Source organism: Hypanus sabinus, chromosome 2 (assembly GCF_030144855.1).
Source record: "Hypanus sabinus isolate sHypSab1 chromosome 2, sHypSab1.hap1, whole genome shotgun sequence".
NCBI classification, from domain to species: domain Eukaryota; kingdom Metazoa; phylum Chordata; class Chondrichthyes; order Myliobatiformes; family Dasyatidae; genus Hypanus; species Hypanus sabinus.
In genome coordinates, this window is record NC_082707.1 from 44,246,607 (window position 1) to 44,261,229 (window position 14,623).

Below are 14,623 nucleotides of genomic sequence, written 5' to 3' on the forward strand. Positions count from 1 at the left end.
CTGGAGGCAGCCTGTCTTGGAATTGGAGGCCTGTCTGTGTGAGTGGGAGGTGGGTGGGAAAGGGGTTTGTTTTGATGCTGTTGCTGTTGTTGCTTCTTGTTCTCCTCTGCTGAAAATCGTGGGCATACTACGATTGCACCAGAGTTTATGGCGACCCTTGTAGACTGCCCCCAGCAGACCATTTCTAAATCCAAAATCCTCGCCCCACCCCCCACCCCCACTGTTTCCCGCGCTCCAGAGAAAACAGCCCAAGTTTTCCAACCTCTCCTGATAGCTAATCCTTTCTATCCAGGCAGCATCCTGGTAAACACCTTCTGCATCCTTTCCAGACTCTACACACTTACTGTAATGGGGCAACCAGAACTGCACATTATCATCCAAGTACAGCCTAACCAAAGTTTTGCACATATGTAGCGTTACCTCCAGACTATTATACTCAAGGCCCCTAGCAATGAAGACAAGCTGGCCATGTACCTTCGTACCTTTCTTTCCTACTTTCAGAGAGGTATGGACCTGGACCACAAGGTCATCAATGCTCTTAACGGTCCTGCCATTACCTGTATATTTTCCCCTTACTTTGACCAGCCGAAGTGCCATGGCTCAGGTTAACCTCCATATGGCCTTTCTCCACCCAGATGTGTAACTGAACTATAACCTTCTGTATCATTTAACAACCTTCTTCATTGTCCACAACTCCGTCCCGTTTACCAAATCAATTTCTAAATGCCCTGCCACCACTATCTTAATAAAAGATTTCAGCATTTTCATAACTCTCATGTCAGGCTAATTGATTTATTGCATCTTGTTTGCTCTCTTCCTCATTTCTTTTATAGTGGGCTTAGACTTGCTACCTTCTATTCTTTGGGAGCCATTGTAAAAACCTATGGAATCTTGGAAGGTAGTAACCAATGCATCTACTCTCTCCAAAGCCAACTCTTCAAAACCCTGAGACATGGCTCATCAAGTCTTTCATGGAAAACAGTGGTAAAACATTCTTTCTTGTCCTGTACTTGAAGCTAGTTTCAAAGGAAGAATGTAAAGGCTCAGGTAACCAACCCTTGTATAAAGAATGAAATCTAAACTTCCTATGAGGATAGGACAATGACAGGAGCAGCTAAAATGTTAAAGAGAAAAATCATGAAATTACTACTAAAATAGTTGTGCAGTGACGTATGAACATAAAGGGAGGATTTAGAAAATAGCCTGAGGTCAGGCAAGATTGTTGTGCAATGTAGCATTTTTCTAACATTGCTTTGTTACACATAAATAAGCTTTATCTATGAAATAAACTTAATATATCTTGATGTGTAAAGTTCACCTCAACGAGCACAAAGTCAGATTAATTATTTAAATCAAGCTTTGATTTGCCTAGTGATTTTCTGGATGCAGGGTCGCTTGATGGAGTGGACACTAATATTTGGACCAGAATTTAAATGCGGCAATGTGAGTCATCGCTGAGAGGAGCTAAATGCTGAAACTACTTAAGAGCAGCCTGACACCACTGAACAGAAAACAGCAAGGCAGCACCAAATTCTGAACCTCCAAACCTTTTCTGAGATATTCTAAAGGATTGGACTATTTGGCAAAATGAAGGGCGAAATTTGAAAATATACAAAAATTAAGAGTGGTGATGAAATAGGACGGAATGAATGATTTGATTCGGTTTAAGGAGCTATTAATCGAGCAAATTGTTTTGAAGGTTCTCTCTGCACACTCTCTTATCTACTAATAAGGTAATTGTTTGGAAAACATTCAATTCTCTAAACAGGGAACCCGATAGATTTTTCAATGTGGAAGAGAGACTTTGTGATAATTTCTGATTAGACGCACAAACAGATAATAAGCAATTGAGAAGTCAGTCTATGGTGTTAATGAACTATTTAAATGCAAGAACAGAATCAAACTATTTCTCAGCTAGGTTCTGGCTTCTTTTCTGTCATACTGCACAGAAGTTGAGGTATTAGGAGTTATGTGACATGATATTAAAATTATGTGACATGATCCCACAGCCCCCTCACCTCACTGTAATGGCTTATTTTCTTTTAAAACTGAGGAGCTCTGCTTTCTTGTTATTATTTCATCTCCAGTTAATATAAATCATCCTTAGAATATATATCACCTTCTCTTGTTCTGACACGATAGCAATCTGATCCTAATTTCTTATTTCTAAGCAATGAAATCCAAACAACATTTTTTTACTTGCAGCACATTATGACATTTCATGGAGTTGGAAGCATGGCTCTGTGTATGTTCAAAATAAGCTTTTCAGCAACAAATAAGAGAAAATTTGGACCATGAATTTCTCTTTCATGAGGTGAGTTAATAATTGAAAGATCTGCATTGAAGTGAATTTCAGTGCATTCCAGGTTAAAGTACCTGATATTTAAATTATATCTCTAAATATATTATAGATTCATCTGATGGTCATCAAATATTTTATAGCTACCTGTACAGTTGCAATGTTATGATTTGACTGAACTGTAAATCACATGAAAACTTACTAAACTCTGTTTAAAAGGTCGAACAGAATAAAAGATGCATTTACATTAATAATAGGGAGCGGAAGACCCACAGAAACAAAATGTTTATTTTTAAATGATCAAAAATCCTAATTTTGACATTATAGAAAAGCATTTTGCAACCAGAAAATTAGCATGAACAACATTTAATTTGGACACGTTATCTGAACTATTCTCTCCAATATTTTAATTTATATTGCAACTGTTAATAAAAGTGGCACATAAATGAAATTATAAATAGTTAAGGTTCTAATATGCTTTGAAAGAACAAAAAACTTTCATGCATTCCCAGCTCAGACAACAACAACCCTTCCAGTTTTACAATATTTTTTTCGTGTCCTTACAAGACAAAAAACAGCAAGGCCGAAGGCGGCAGTAAAGTTGACACCTATCATGCAGTAATGAAGAAAGACAGTCAAGCTCTGAATGAAAGATAAGAATAAACAGGAGAAGCTGGATGATACGATTTTTGAATTTCAGGTCATGGTTACTGGTAGCAGGCATACTAAATTGCAGTCATAGATGATTGTGGACAATTAAAACCCTACTGAAGTGGAGATGTTCTTAGAGCCTCAACAACGGCAGGTTACAGTATGAGAGTGGAGTTGCATGCAGGTTCAGCTAAATGTGATAAATGGGTGAGAGATCCCTACTGTCACAGGAAGCAATGTGACTCTCTCCATGTGACACCAAGAAATGACTGAATGCAGTGCCCACAGTGAGGGTAAAGAACCAGACAATCCTTGCCACTGCAATAAACTGGCACTGGTATCAGATGGTAATGGTTTATTATTGTCACATGTACTGAGGGATAGTGAGAAGCTTTGTCTCATGCACTGACCATACGGATCAAATCACTACACAAGGTAACAATGCAGGGTAAAAGCTACAGAGAGAGTGCAGTGCAGGTAAGCAATAAAGAGCAAATTCATAATGAGGTAGATTATGAGTTCAAGAGTCCATCATATTGTTATCTAAAGACATGCTCCAGAATTAGCCAAATATCCAGATAAATTGATCCTGCACAGCTGTAACACTTGCATCTACCTAACAACATGGAAACTTGCCTGTTCAGAAAAAGCAGGAAAATCTAATTTGGCCAATCATCAGCAAACATACAAAGGAAAATGATTACAGCTGCTGCACAGCAATCAGTCCAGAAGGTCCACTGCTGAATGAATGTCTGCTGCTCAACCATATTCAGCTGCTTCAACAATGAGCCTCTTTTCATCATGTTGGCCGATGACAGCACAACATTCATTCCATTTGAAACTCCTCAGAAAGTGAACCACCCTGTGCTGACACACAGCCAAACAGCGACCATTTCCAACACCATAGTCTTAACACTTTTGACTTTCAATGGTGTTACCAAATCACAAAATTATAGTACTATCCTCAGAGTCACCAAGACCAGTGACAAAAGCAGGGCGGGTACCCTGAGACACACGATCATCTCCTGAAATGCCGTTGTCTTCCCTGTGTCTGCAGGTCACAGTTCGAGAGCATGATCAACCTACCCAAAACACCTCTATTCATTCATCAGGAGTCATACAGCACTGAAACAGGCACTTTGGGTTAACTCATCCATATTGATCAAGCTGGACCCATTTGCCTACATTTGGACAATATCCCTATAAACCTTTTCTGTCCATGTACTTGACTAAAAGTCTTTTAAACACAGATACTGTAAGTGTACCGCCCGCTACAGCTTGCAGCAGGTTCCATATATGCATCACCCTCTGTGTAAAAAGGTTTCCTTCCAGGTTCCTTTTAAATCTTTTCCCTCCCACCTTGGTGGAAAGAAGCTTGCTTGGTTTGTACCATATATGTTGAGTGAACTCCGCCTTTTCTCCTTGGAGCAACGGAGGATGACAAGCGACCTGATAGAAGTGTGCAAGGAGTATTGATCATGCAGATAGTTGGAGGCTTTTCCACAGGGCTGAAATGGCTAGCATGAGAGGGCATAGTTTTAAGGTGCTTGGAAGTAGGTACAGAGGAGATGTCAGGGGTAAGTTTTTTTATGCAGAGAGTGGTGAGTGTGTGGAATGGGCTGCTGGTGATGGTGGTGGAGGTGGATTTGATAGGTTCTTTTAAGAGATCCTGGATAGGTAGAGGAAGCTTAGGAAAATAGATGGCTATGGGTAAGGCTAGGTAGTTCAGCACAGCTTTGTGGGCCGCAGGGCCTGTACTGTGCTGTAGGTTTTCTATGCTTCTACGTCTTTCCATCCTTGCTGTATGTGGCTTGTGCATCACATTCCGAATGTTAAAAGGCCTGAACAGATTAGATATGGCAAAGTTATTTCCCATGTTAGGGGAGTCAAGGAGTTGAGGCCACGACTTCAGGATTGAAGGACATCCATTTAGAACAGAGATGCAGAGAAATTACTTTAGTCAGAGGGTGGTAAATCTGTAGAATTTGTTATCATAAGCGGCTGTGGAGCGCAAGTCATTGGGTGCATTTAAGGCAGAGATAGATATGTTCTTGATTAGCCAGGGCATCAAAGGGTATCAGGAGAAGGCAGGGGAGTGGGGATGACTGGAAGAATTGGATCAGGCTATGATTGGATGGCGGAGCAGACTGGATGGGCCGAATGGCCCACTTCTGCTCCCGTATCTTATGGTCTTATAGGACGCACTGCAGTTACTTGCCTCAACTACATGGACAGGACCAGAGCAACTCGGATGTCAGCAATTAGGAAGGCAAATGATCTCAAACGAGAGAAAATTTGCAGATACTGGAAATCCGAGCAACACACACAGACTTGCTGAAGGGTTTCGACCCAAGATGTCGACTGTACTCTTTTCCTAGATAATGCCTGGCACGCTGAGTTCCCTCATCACTTTGTGTGTGTTCCAGGCAAATGATCTGCTGGGTGCTGATTGGCTGTAGGTGAATTGGAGAACAAGACAAACCACAATTGGTATATTGTCTGCAGGGCAGCTAGCACATTGGAACAATGCTACCTCGAGGTTTTGCTCACATCTACAGAACATCCTGACTTGAAGGTCTTCTTCATCAACGTCCTGAAGCTCTTATCTAACAGCACTGAGGAGAACCTCAGGAGGAAGGGTCTGCAAAGGTCCATTCTAGCTCACCATCACTTTCCTGTGGCTAATGGGAATGAACAACAAATACCATTGATATAGTCATCCTGTAGATAAATTGGTGCTAGTTGTTGCCTTGATTGATGCAGAGAATATCGATTCTTTACAGATTTCAACAGGGCTTTAGAAAGACTTCTGAAAAATAAGCTGACTGTAGCATATGGCTTATAAATGGTCCAAGGCTTGTCTGAAAATCCATTTGGGTTATAGAATAAGAATTGCATTTCAACTTTTATACGTGCTTTTTTAAAGAAATGGGATGTGGCAAGACAAGCATTTATTGCCCATCAATAATTCCTTGAGCAGGTAGGGCAAATTGCCTCATAAAGTTGAGGGGAATATTGGGAGTGGGATCAGCAGACGTAGGGGTTTTGGGTTGACAGTGCAATGCAGAGTTGAAGGCGCAGTGTTGCTCAAGGGTGAAAGCAGCACTGCTTTCACTCAGTCTTGCAGCTGAACTGGCCTGGGATTTTGCCATATTGTTTCAGGAGTATCCAGCAGTGGTCACTCTCATCCAACATTTTCCACTTTTTCCTAGTATTGTCTGAAAGGAACAAGGTTAGGCAAACTACATTATCCCTCATACCTCAATCAGAAATTGCAGCAGGGCCGAAAAGTACTCAGTGCCCACTAGTAAAAATGTCAGGTTTCTAGACTGATGCAAAGCGACTGAAATATCACTCGCTTGGGAAATAAGAGACTTTATGCTGAATGTTGCTGAAAAAAAAGAATTGCCAGTTATTGAACTGGCAGATATATGGGTTGGGAGTGTTGTGGAAATAACAGTATCCCTCCAGCTAGAGTCTTTGTAAAGGCAGACTGAAGTGGAAGGAAGAGTGCAGTGCACCGGGATATGGTGCAGCTTTGTAGCAATGATCTACAGTCTATCGGTTCCCAATCTCAGTTGTACTACTGAGAGCAGACATCAGGAACATCAAAGATACCTTCTAGAGAGGTGAGAAAATGGATTCATTGCTTAGCTGTTTTCTCATACTCCCTGCTGGGTGGCTCAGATTAATAAAGCCTGCTCCAGATTTACAGCTATCTGATCTCTCAGCACTAGACACTGCAGGACACGTGTAGAAGCGAACGAACATAAAAACACACAATCAAAAGTGAATAACACAGTACATTTACTAATATCAATCAGATGGTGTAAATCTTTCCACAAACTGATCCTGATTAAAAATGTTATATATCAACCTTATGGTTTCAATAGTTAACCTATATTGCTCATTTATAACAACCGAATACTTTTATTTTTTTAAACATTAATTAATTTTGCATGGGATTTTAAAATATACAAAATACTCAGTGTGTACTCCCAACTTATGTAAATCAATATATTTACATTACTACATGATCAATACAGCTACCATACAGGAAGCTGTATTAAGTAATGACAGCAGAAATGAGTTTGCATGTTCTTTTGCTCCTCTCTCTAAGAGTGATTAGCATTTCACATTATTGTGGATAATTCATTGATGAAATTGAAAGGCTGACTCAGACCTTGCGAGAGGGTTCACCTTCCATCTACCCTTATAGATGGCTCTTATCTGGAGCAGAGGTTCCAAGCACAATTAATTCCCGAGAACCCAGCATGAGCTGATTTGTGAGACTCATTTCGAGGCAGAAGCCTTTCCTGAGTAACAGTCAGTCCCTGCCTCTGGATTTTGTTCGGCAGATTGAATGTCAGTCTGCATCTCTCACAAACATCCAAAAGAATCGAACTTAAAAAAATACAAGTAAAGCATTTTAAATTCTTAAGTTTTAAAAATGAATTCACAAAGATACCAGCAAACAGAAGAATAAAATGTACTTAAGTAGATTCAGCGAAATCCATAAAAAAAGAATTTGCCCTGTGCTGATGTTTCTATGCATAGCTGTTCCATTCAATTGAATTCAATGCGGATGCGGGACTTGTGCCAGATGACCTCGGGAAAGCTCGCTGGACTGATTGCCTGGCCTCCATTGTACAATTGCAGCTGTTCATAATTCCCTACTGGAATCAACAAGGAGTTCACTGGTGCAGCACAATTATTCTGGAATTGACAATCAGCTGAGCGAAACTATCAGAAGTCCATCTTTACTCATGCCTTGAAGTTTTGTTCTACTGATAAAAGCCAGCAAGATTATTAGCTTATTCTAATACACATATCCAGTGGTAATTTGCACACACAGGCAAGAAATGTTTTAGTCCAAGTGAGGAAGGCCAAAGGATCAATGTGTACTGATGTGATTCAATCCACATTTAATATTTTGATCACACCTTTGTAATTTCAACACTTTCTTGTCCACATTTATAATACCCCTTCTCTCATACCTACACCAGAAGTTATCTGCTTTGCCTTGGTGGCCTCCATTATAAATGTAGGTACAAGAACAGAAAGCAGAAACTATAGACAAGAAAGAAACACTAGCAGGCATAATTTCTAATACAATGTGTAGATGTAGATGTGTAGATGTTCATGCTGGCCAGAAATCAGTCAAATCTTTTCATCTTAAGTTATTCTCACATAAAATGTCTTATTGAACTGAAAATCAAATTTCAGAATATAATCTAGTTAACTGATGCATTTTTTGCATAATTTCCAGTATCAAAAAGAAATCAGCAGATGTGAATCTATTGGCACATATGGACAAGCATTTGGAGACATCTGAACACTTACAGTGAAAGAACTGTTTCTAAGAAATTACCGTTACGAGAACTTTATAATATCTATTCTTATTCACATGAAACTTGCACATACCCGACATATCGTGTACACTGCTTGGGACGCGCTTTAGTGCTGGCTTCAGCGGCTTCTGTGATCCACTTCGAGCTGGAGAAAATGATGATTGCTCAGTTCCAACCTTTGGAGAAAGAATAGTGTGTTCAGAAAAGCATGAGTCATTGTAGTATCATCAGAAACCACAACTCCATAGACCATAAGACATAGGAGTGGAATTAGGGCATTTGCCCCATCGAGTCTTATCTGCCATTCTATCATGGCTGATATATTATCCTCCTCAAAACTATTCTCCTGCCTTTTCCCTATAACCTTTGATACTCCGACTATAAACCTCTGCTTTAAATATACCCAGTGACTTTGTCTCCACAGACATCTGCAGGAATTAATTCCACAGATTCACCACCCTCTGGCTAAAGAAATTCCTCCTCATCTCTGTTCTTAAGAGATGTCCTTCTATTCTGAGGCCGTGCCCTCTGGTCCTGGACTTCTCCCACTATATAAATTCCTGTATGTAACCTTGTACCCCAAAAATCCTCATCTTCACTATTCCTCTTGCATAATGCTGCAGCAACATCCATAAATTAGTTTGAAGATTGCAAGCCAGTATCTGTTTTTATTTTAAAAAGAGTTTTATTGGTCAAAGGTAGAATGTAATGTCACTGTCCTTCATTTAACTTCACATTCATTGGCAAAGGAATGCTTTAAGCAATTATATCTCCTATGTTCTGTTTGAATTTGGTCTGTATTGAGGTTGAAGAAACCCATGGGTTTGCAGTTAAGACTTGACCGAATTGGAAGCCTGCTCTGTTGAGAGGATAGTATCACTAATGTCATCATGACTGGACTTCAAGAAAAGATTTCCTGGTCAACAAAACAACTTTCCCCCTTGGACATAGGATGCAATTCAAACTTTAAAATTCAGGTGCAAAGTGAATTTATTATCCAAGTATGTATATGTTACCATAAACTACCCTGAGATTCATTTTCTTGCAGGAACATAAAGAAATACAACACAATTTATGAAAAGCTATATAAACAAAAAATGATAAACAGCCAATGTGCAAATGAAGACAATTTGTACAAATAAAAAATAATACTGAGACCATGTTTACCATCCCTTTAAACATTGATCTTGCTGCTTGATAGAATTTTATTGACATTTGACTGAACTGATAACACCAGTCAGCTATAAACAGTAGAACTGACTTAAAATATTGTTCATTTCATAAATAAATTTCTCAGTCTAAAGGTCAGCAATGAAAATGGCACCCATTGCTCCAGTTCAATTAACATTTTTGACTACAAGTGAGGAAATGCTGGATTTTCTAATATCAATTTATGGACAGTGCAGGTGAGCAGAAACCTACAATGCAGAGTCAATGTTCAATTGTTAAAATTTACCTACATTTATCACATCATGTTATTGTGAACAGTTTTGGGCTCCTCGTCTAAAAAAAGATGTGCTGGCATTGGAGAGGGTTCACAGGAGGTTCACAAGGATGATTCAGGGAATGAAATGGTTATCATATGAGGAACATTTGATGACTTTGGGCCGGTACTCACTGGAATTTAGAAGGGGAGGGGGGGATCTCATTGAAACCTTTCAAATGTTGAAAGACCTAGACAGAGTAGATGTGGAAAGGATATTTCTCATTGTGGAGGAGTGTTGGACAAGTGGGCACAGCCTCAGGATTGAGGGGTATCCATTTAAAACAGATGCAGAGAAATATCAAGAGCCAGAGGGTGGTGAATTTGTTACCACAGGCAGCTGTGGGGGCCAGATTGCTGGATGTATTTAAGGTGGAGATTGAGAGGCTTTTGATTGGCCATGGCATCAAAGGTTACAGGGAGAAGGCTGGGGAGTGGGGCTGAGGAGGGAAAAAAGGATCAGCCGTGATTGAATGGCAGAGCAGACTCAATGGGCCAACTGGCCTAATTCTGTTCCTATGTTTTATGGTCTAGTATTTTCCAAGACAGGCACTCTGAATTTACTTCTTCCGACCTGCCTATTACTTCCCCTTGGATCCCCTCATCTTTCCCTTTCTCCTGTGGTCCATTCTCCTCTCCTATCACATTCTTTCTTTTCCAACCTTTGACCTTTCCTACCCACCTGGCTTCAGCTATCACCTTCCAGCTAGCCTCACTCACCTTCCCCTATCTTTTTATTCTGGAATCTTCCCCCTTCCAGGTCTTGACCTTAAATATCAACTGTTCATTCTTTTCCAGAGATGCTGCCTGACTCACTGAATTCCTTCAGCATTTTGTGTATGTTGCCTCATCTGAGTATCACCCACTTAACACACTGGCCTCCTCAGCTTCCCATCCATTCGCCAACTGGTTCCATCTGCTCATCAGCCCTTCCTTAACTTGTTCTACTTACCACCTGCCTTACTCATCAGATTCCAGCATCTGCACTTATTACCATCTAATCACTGCTTTTACCTCTGCCTCCACCATCCTTTCATTCTCCAGCTCCCCCCCAAAAAAACAGGTGATCCATTTGTCTCCCTCCTTATCTGGTTCTACCTAGTACCCACCATCTTCTGACCCCCGAATCCACCCTTCCCCAAACCTGACTCCATCGGCCCATCATCTCTTCCACACCTCTCTCCCTCACCTTTTTATACTCCCATCTCCCTTCCACACTCTCTCCAGGGCCAATGAAGGGCCTTGACTTGAAACCATTGCCTCCACAGATGCTGCCTGACCTGCTGAGTTTCTCCCGCAGTTTATTTCTTGCTCTACATTCCCACAGTCTGGACTCTTGCGTCTTTATTTCAAGTAACTTTTTTTCTTTAAAAATTATAAGATGAAGTAATTCTGAGAACGCTGAGATTATGCAAGCTGCAATAGAGGAAAAATGTCAATTTAACTTGCTTTAGAACCTTATCTATTCCCTGTAAACATGAGACTATTCTTATCACCTTTACAAAGAGTGTTCAGAGACATGGAATCTTCCTCCCTGAAGCGGTGAACAAAACCCTTTTTCAAATGTTCGTGTTTTCAAAACAGAGAGCACAGATTGCAATTAATGCTTGTGCAACAGAAAAATTAACAAAGATAATGTACTGACGCTTTGCTTTCAAACAGTGGAAAAGTGTGGGCAGCAAACTATAGCAAATATATTAAGTTCAAAGGATTTGGAAGATTGCTGATAATAGGCACATTTGTCCTGTTCCTGATTCACTGTCTCAAAAAACTTGAGAATTTCAGGATACAAAAAATGCCAAAGAATGCAGAAAAGACTCTTCTTGAAGACTAGATCACTGAGAAAAGGAGGTTTAAAAGGAGCACAATAGACAGAGACCCCAAATAGTAACTAGCAAAAGAGCAAAGGAGATGGAGGAGTGAATGTGAAAGGATCGCTGGAGATAGATCCCCAATAACTTCTAAAGGATGGTGACAAACAGACCCAGTGACTTTAAAGGTGATGTGGGAAACAGAAAGCTAGTGTGTTTGAAAGAAATGTGGCTGGGAGAGCCCAAGAGAGTTTAAAAAGATAATAGGAAAGAAAGCTTATTGAGCTTACAAATAATGGGGGGGGGGGAGGGCTTGTGAGGTTTACAAAAAAAAACATATAAAATATGATATAGTGAACTAAGATAATCTTTTGGTAAATTATAAATAGTTATTCAGGGATATGAAACAAGTAATTTGTCACTAAAGGTAACTTAAGTGTATTCCATTTCTCTTAATTCAGTGGACTGTGGATCCTGCACCATAAAAACCCCAGGGCACATCCTCAGTCCTGGATACGTCTGTTTGTTGGTGGAGACTTGGATCTGGGTCTTGGAGGTTCAGCAATAACTGATGTCACAAGGCTGAGTTTATCATGGATAGCATATTTTTGGAGGGGATCACGCTACATCTCGAGAGAGTGCTCAGCAGTAAAAATAAAGAGTAGCAAGCAGGTGATCGAGAAAAAGCCCAGGGGCATTTTGTTCTCTGGCCAGCAGTTTCTTTCTGAGTAATGATAAGGGAAAAGGGTTTTCTTGTGGGCAGTAAAGGCTAAAGTACTATGGGTGGTTCAACTCGAGAGGAGGGAAGTGAAAAGTTAAGGGTTTAATAGTTATAGTTCAATATTCTACCTTTGGGGGATCAGGTGGACATTTCTTTGACTGCAGATGCGATTCTAGGATATTATGGAAACTCTGTCTAAATTCTGAAGGGGAACAGTTGAACAGTCAGAGATTGTGGTCTTTACTGATATCATAAGACAGGATCAAATGGAATGAGGTCTTGCATGCAGAGTTTAAGGAATTAGGAAAAGCAGTTTCTGACTACTCTATATATCAGTGATTAGAGAAATCTTATCCAAAAAACTGGATCCCTTACATTGAAGCACTTCTTCCTTACTGCATCACAGTGTCAACCCAAGTTATCTGCTGAGGTAGAATTACTAAACTCAGAATATTCCCAATCAGAAGTGTGACTGCTACCATGAGGCAAATGAAATGCACAAGATGGGTAACCAGATCTTGCTCTTTCTCTTTGGATTCTGAGGTGACTTAAGTATTTTGCATCACTCTTCACTGTGGAAGACACTAGCAATATGATGGAAGCAGTGGCAGAAATGAGTGAAGTTGCCTTTACCAGGGAGAAGGTAGATAAATCTCTTGGACCAGATGGTCTACATCCAAGGGTTCTGAAAGAGGTGGCTGAAGAGACCATGGAGGCATTAGCAATGATCTTTCAAGAATCAAATGATTCTGGCATGGTTCCAGAGGAATGGAAAATTACAAATGTCATTCCACTATTTAAGAAAGGTGAGAAGCAGAAGGAAGAAAATTATAGGCCAGTTAGCCTGACCCAAACGGTTAGGAAGATGTTGGAGTTGATTGTTAAGGAGTAGTTTTGGGGTACTTGGAGGCACATGATAAAATAGGCTGAAATCAGCATGGTTTTCTTCAGAGAAAATCTTGCCAAACAAATCTGTTGGAATTACTTGAAGAAGTAACAAGCAGGATAGACAAAGGAGAATCGCTTGATGTTGTATACTTGTATTTTCAGAAGGCCTTTGACAAGGTGCTGCACATGCGGCTGCTTAACGAGGTAAGAGTCCATGGTATTACAGGAAAGATACTAGCATGGATAGAGCATTGGCTCATTGGCAGGAGTCAAATGGAGACCGGGAATAAATGGAGCCTTTTTTAGTTGGCTGCTGGTGACTAATAGTGTTCCATAGGGGTCTGTGTTGGGACCATTTCTTTTTCTGTTAAATGTCAATGATTTTGACGAAGGAATCAATGGCTTTGTGGCCAGATTTGTGGATGATATGAAGATAGGTGGAGGGACAGGTAGTGTTGAGGAAGCAGAAGGACTTAAACAGATTAGGAGAATGGACAGAGAAGTGGCAGATGGAATACAGTGTCAAGAAGTATATGATCATGCACATTGGTAAAAGAAATAAAAGAATAAACCACATACAAAATGGAGAGAAAATTCAAAACTCTGAGGTGTAAAGGGACTTTGGAGTCCTTGTACAGGATTCCCTAAAGGTTAATTTGTAGGTTAAGTCATGGTGATGAAGGCAAATACAATGTTAGCATTCATTTCGAGAGGACTAGAATATAAAAGCCAGGATATAATGGTGAGGATTTAGAAGGAACTGGAAAGCCGTTACTTGGAGTGTTGTGAGCAGTTTTGGGCCCTTTTCTATGAAAGGGTGTGCTGGACATTGAAGAGGGTTCAGAGTAAGTTCACGAGAATGATTCCAGGAATGGAAGGGTTACCATCTGGGGACTGATTGATGGCTCTGGGCCTGTACTCACTGGTATTCAGAAGATTGGGGAGTGGAGGGGAGTTCCCACTGAAACCTATCGAAAGCTGAAAGGCCTTGACAGAGTGGATTTTGAGAGGATGTTTCCTATGGTGGGGCAGTCTAAGACCAGAGGGCACAGCATCTGAATAGAGGAGTGTCCATTTAAAATGGAGATAAGGACGAATTTCTTTAGCCAGAGAGTGGTAAATCTGTGGAATTCACTGCTACAAGCAGCTGTGAAGGCCAAGTCATTGGGTATATTTAAGGCAGAGCTTGATAGATTCTTGATTAGTCAGTGCATGAAGGGATAATGAGGAGAAGGGTGGAGATTGGGATTGAGAGGGAAATGAATCAGTAATGATAAAATAGCTGAGCAGATTCGATGGGCCAAATGGCCTAATTCTGCTTCTATATCTTATGGTCTTCAATACACGATCCTCGGATTCTGCCACAGCTAGTACAGGTGTTGGGCAGGTTGACAGGATCCTCGCAGCCTCTTTCTGCTT

At 40.5% G+C, this 14,623-nt stretch overlaps 1 protein-coding gene across 2 annotated transcripts in view; it reads right to left on the reverse strand.

Annotated features, from left to right (window-relative positions):
- The window catches only part of LOC132378331 (chloride channel protein 2-like), a 506,358-nt gene that overhangs the window by 86,990 nt on the left and 404,745 nt on the right, over nt 1-14,623 (reverse strand). For both annotated transcript variants that reach the window (XM_059945154.1, XM_059945148.1), the window contains exon 18: nt 8,375-8,477. In XM_059945154.1, the coding sequence (XP_059801137.1) occupies nt 8,375-8,477 (103 nt within the window). The remainder of the gene's footprint in view (nt 1-8,374; nt 8,478-14,623) is intronic.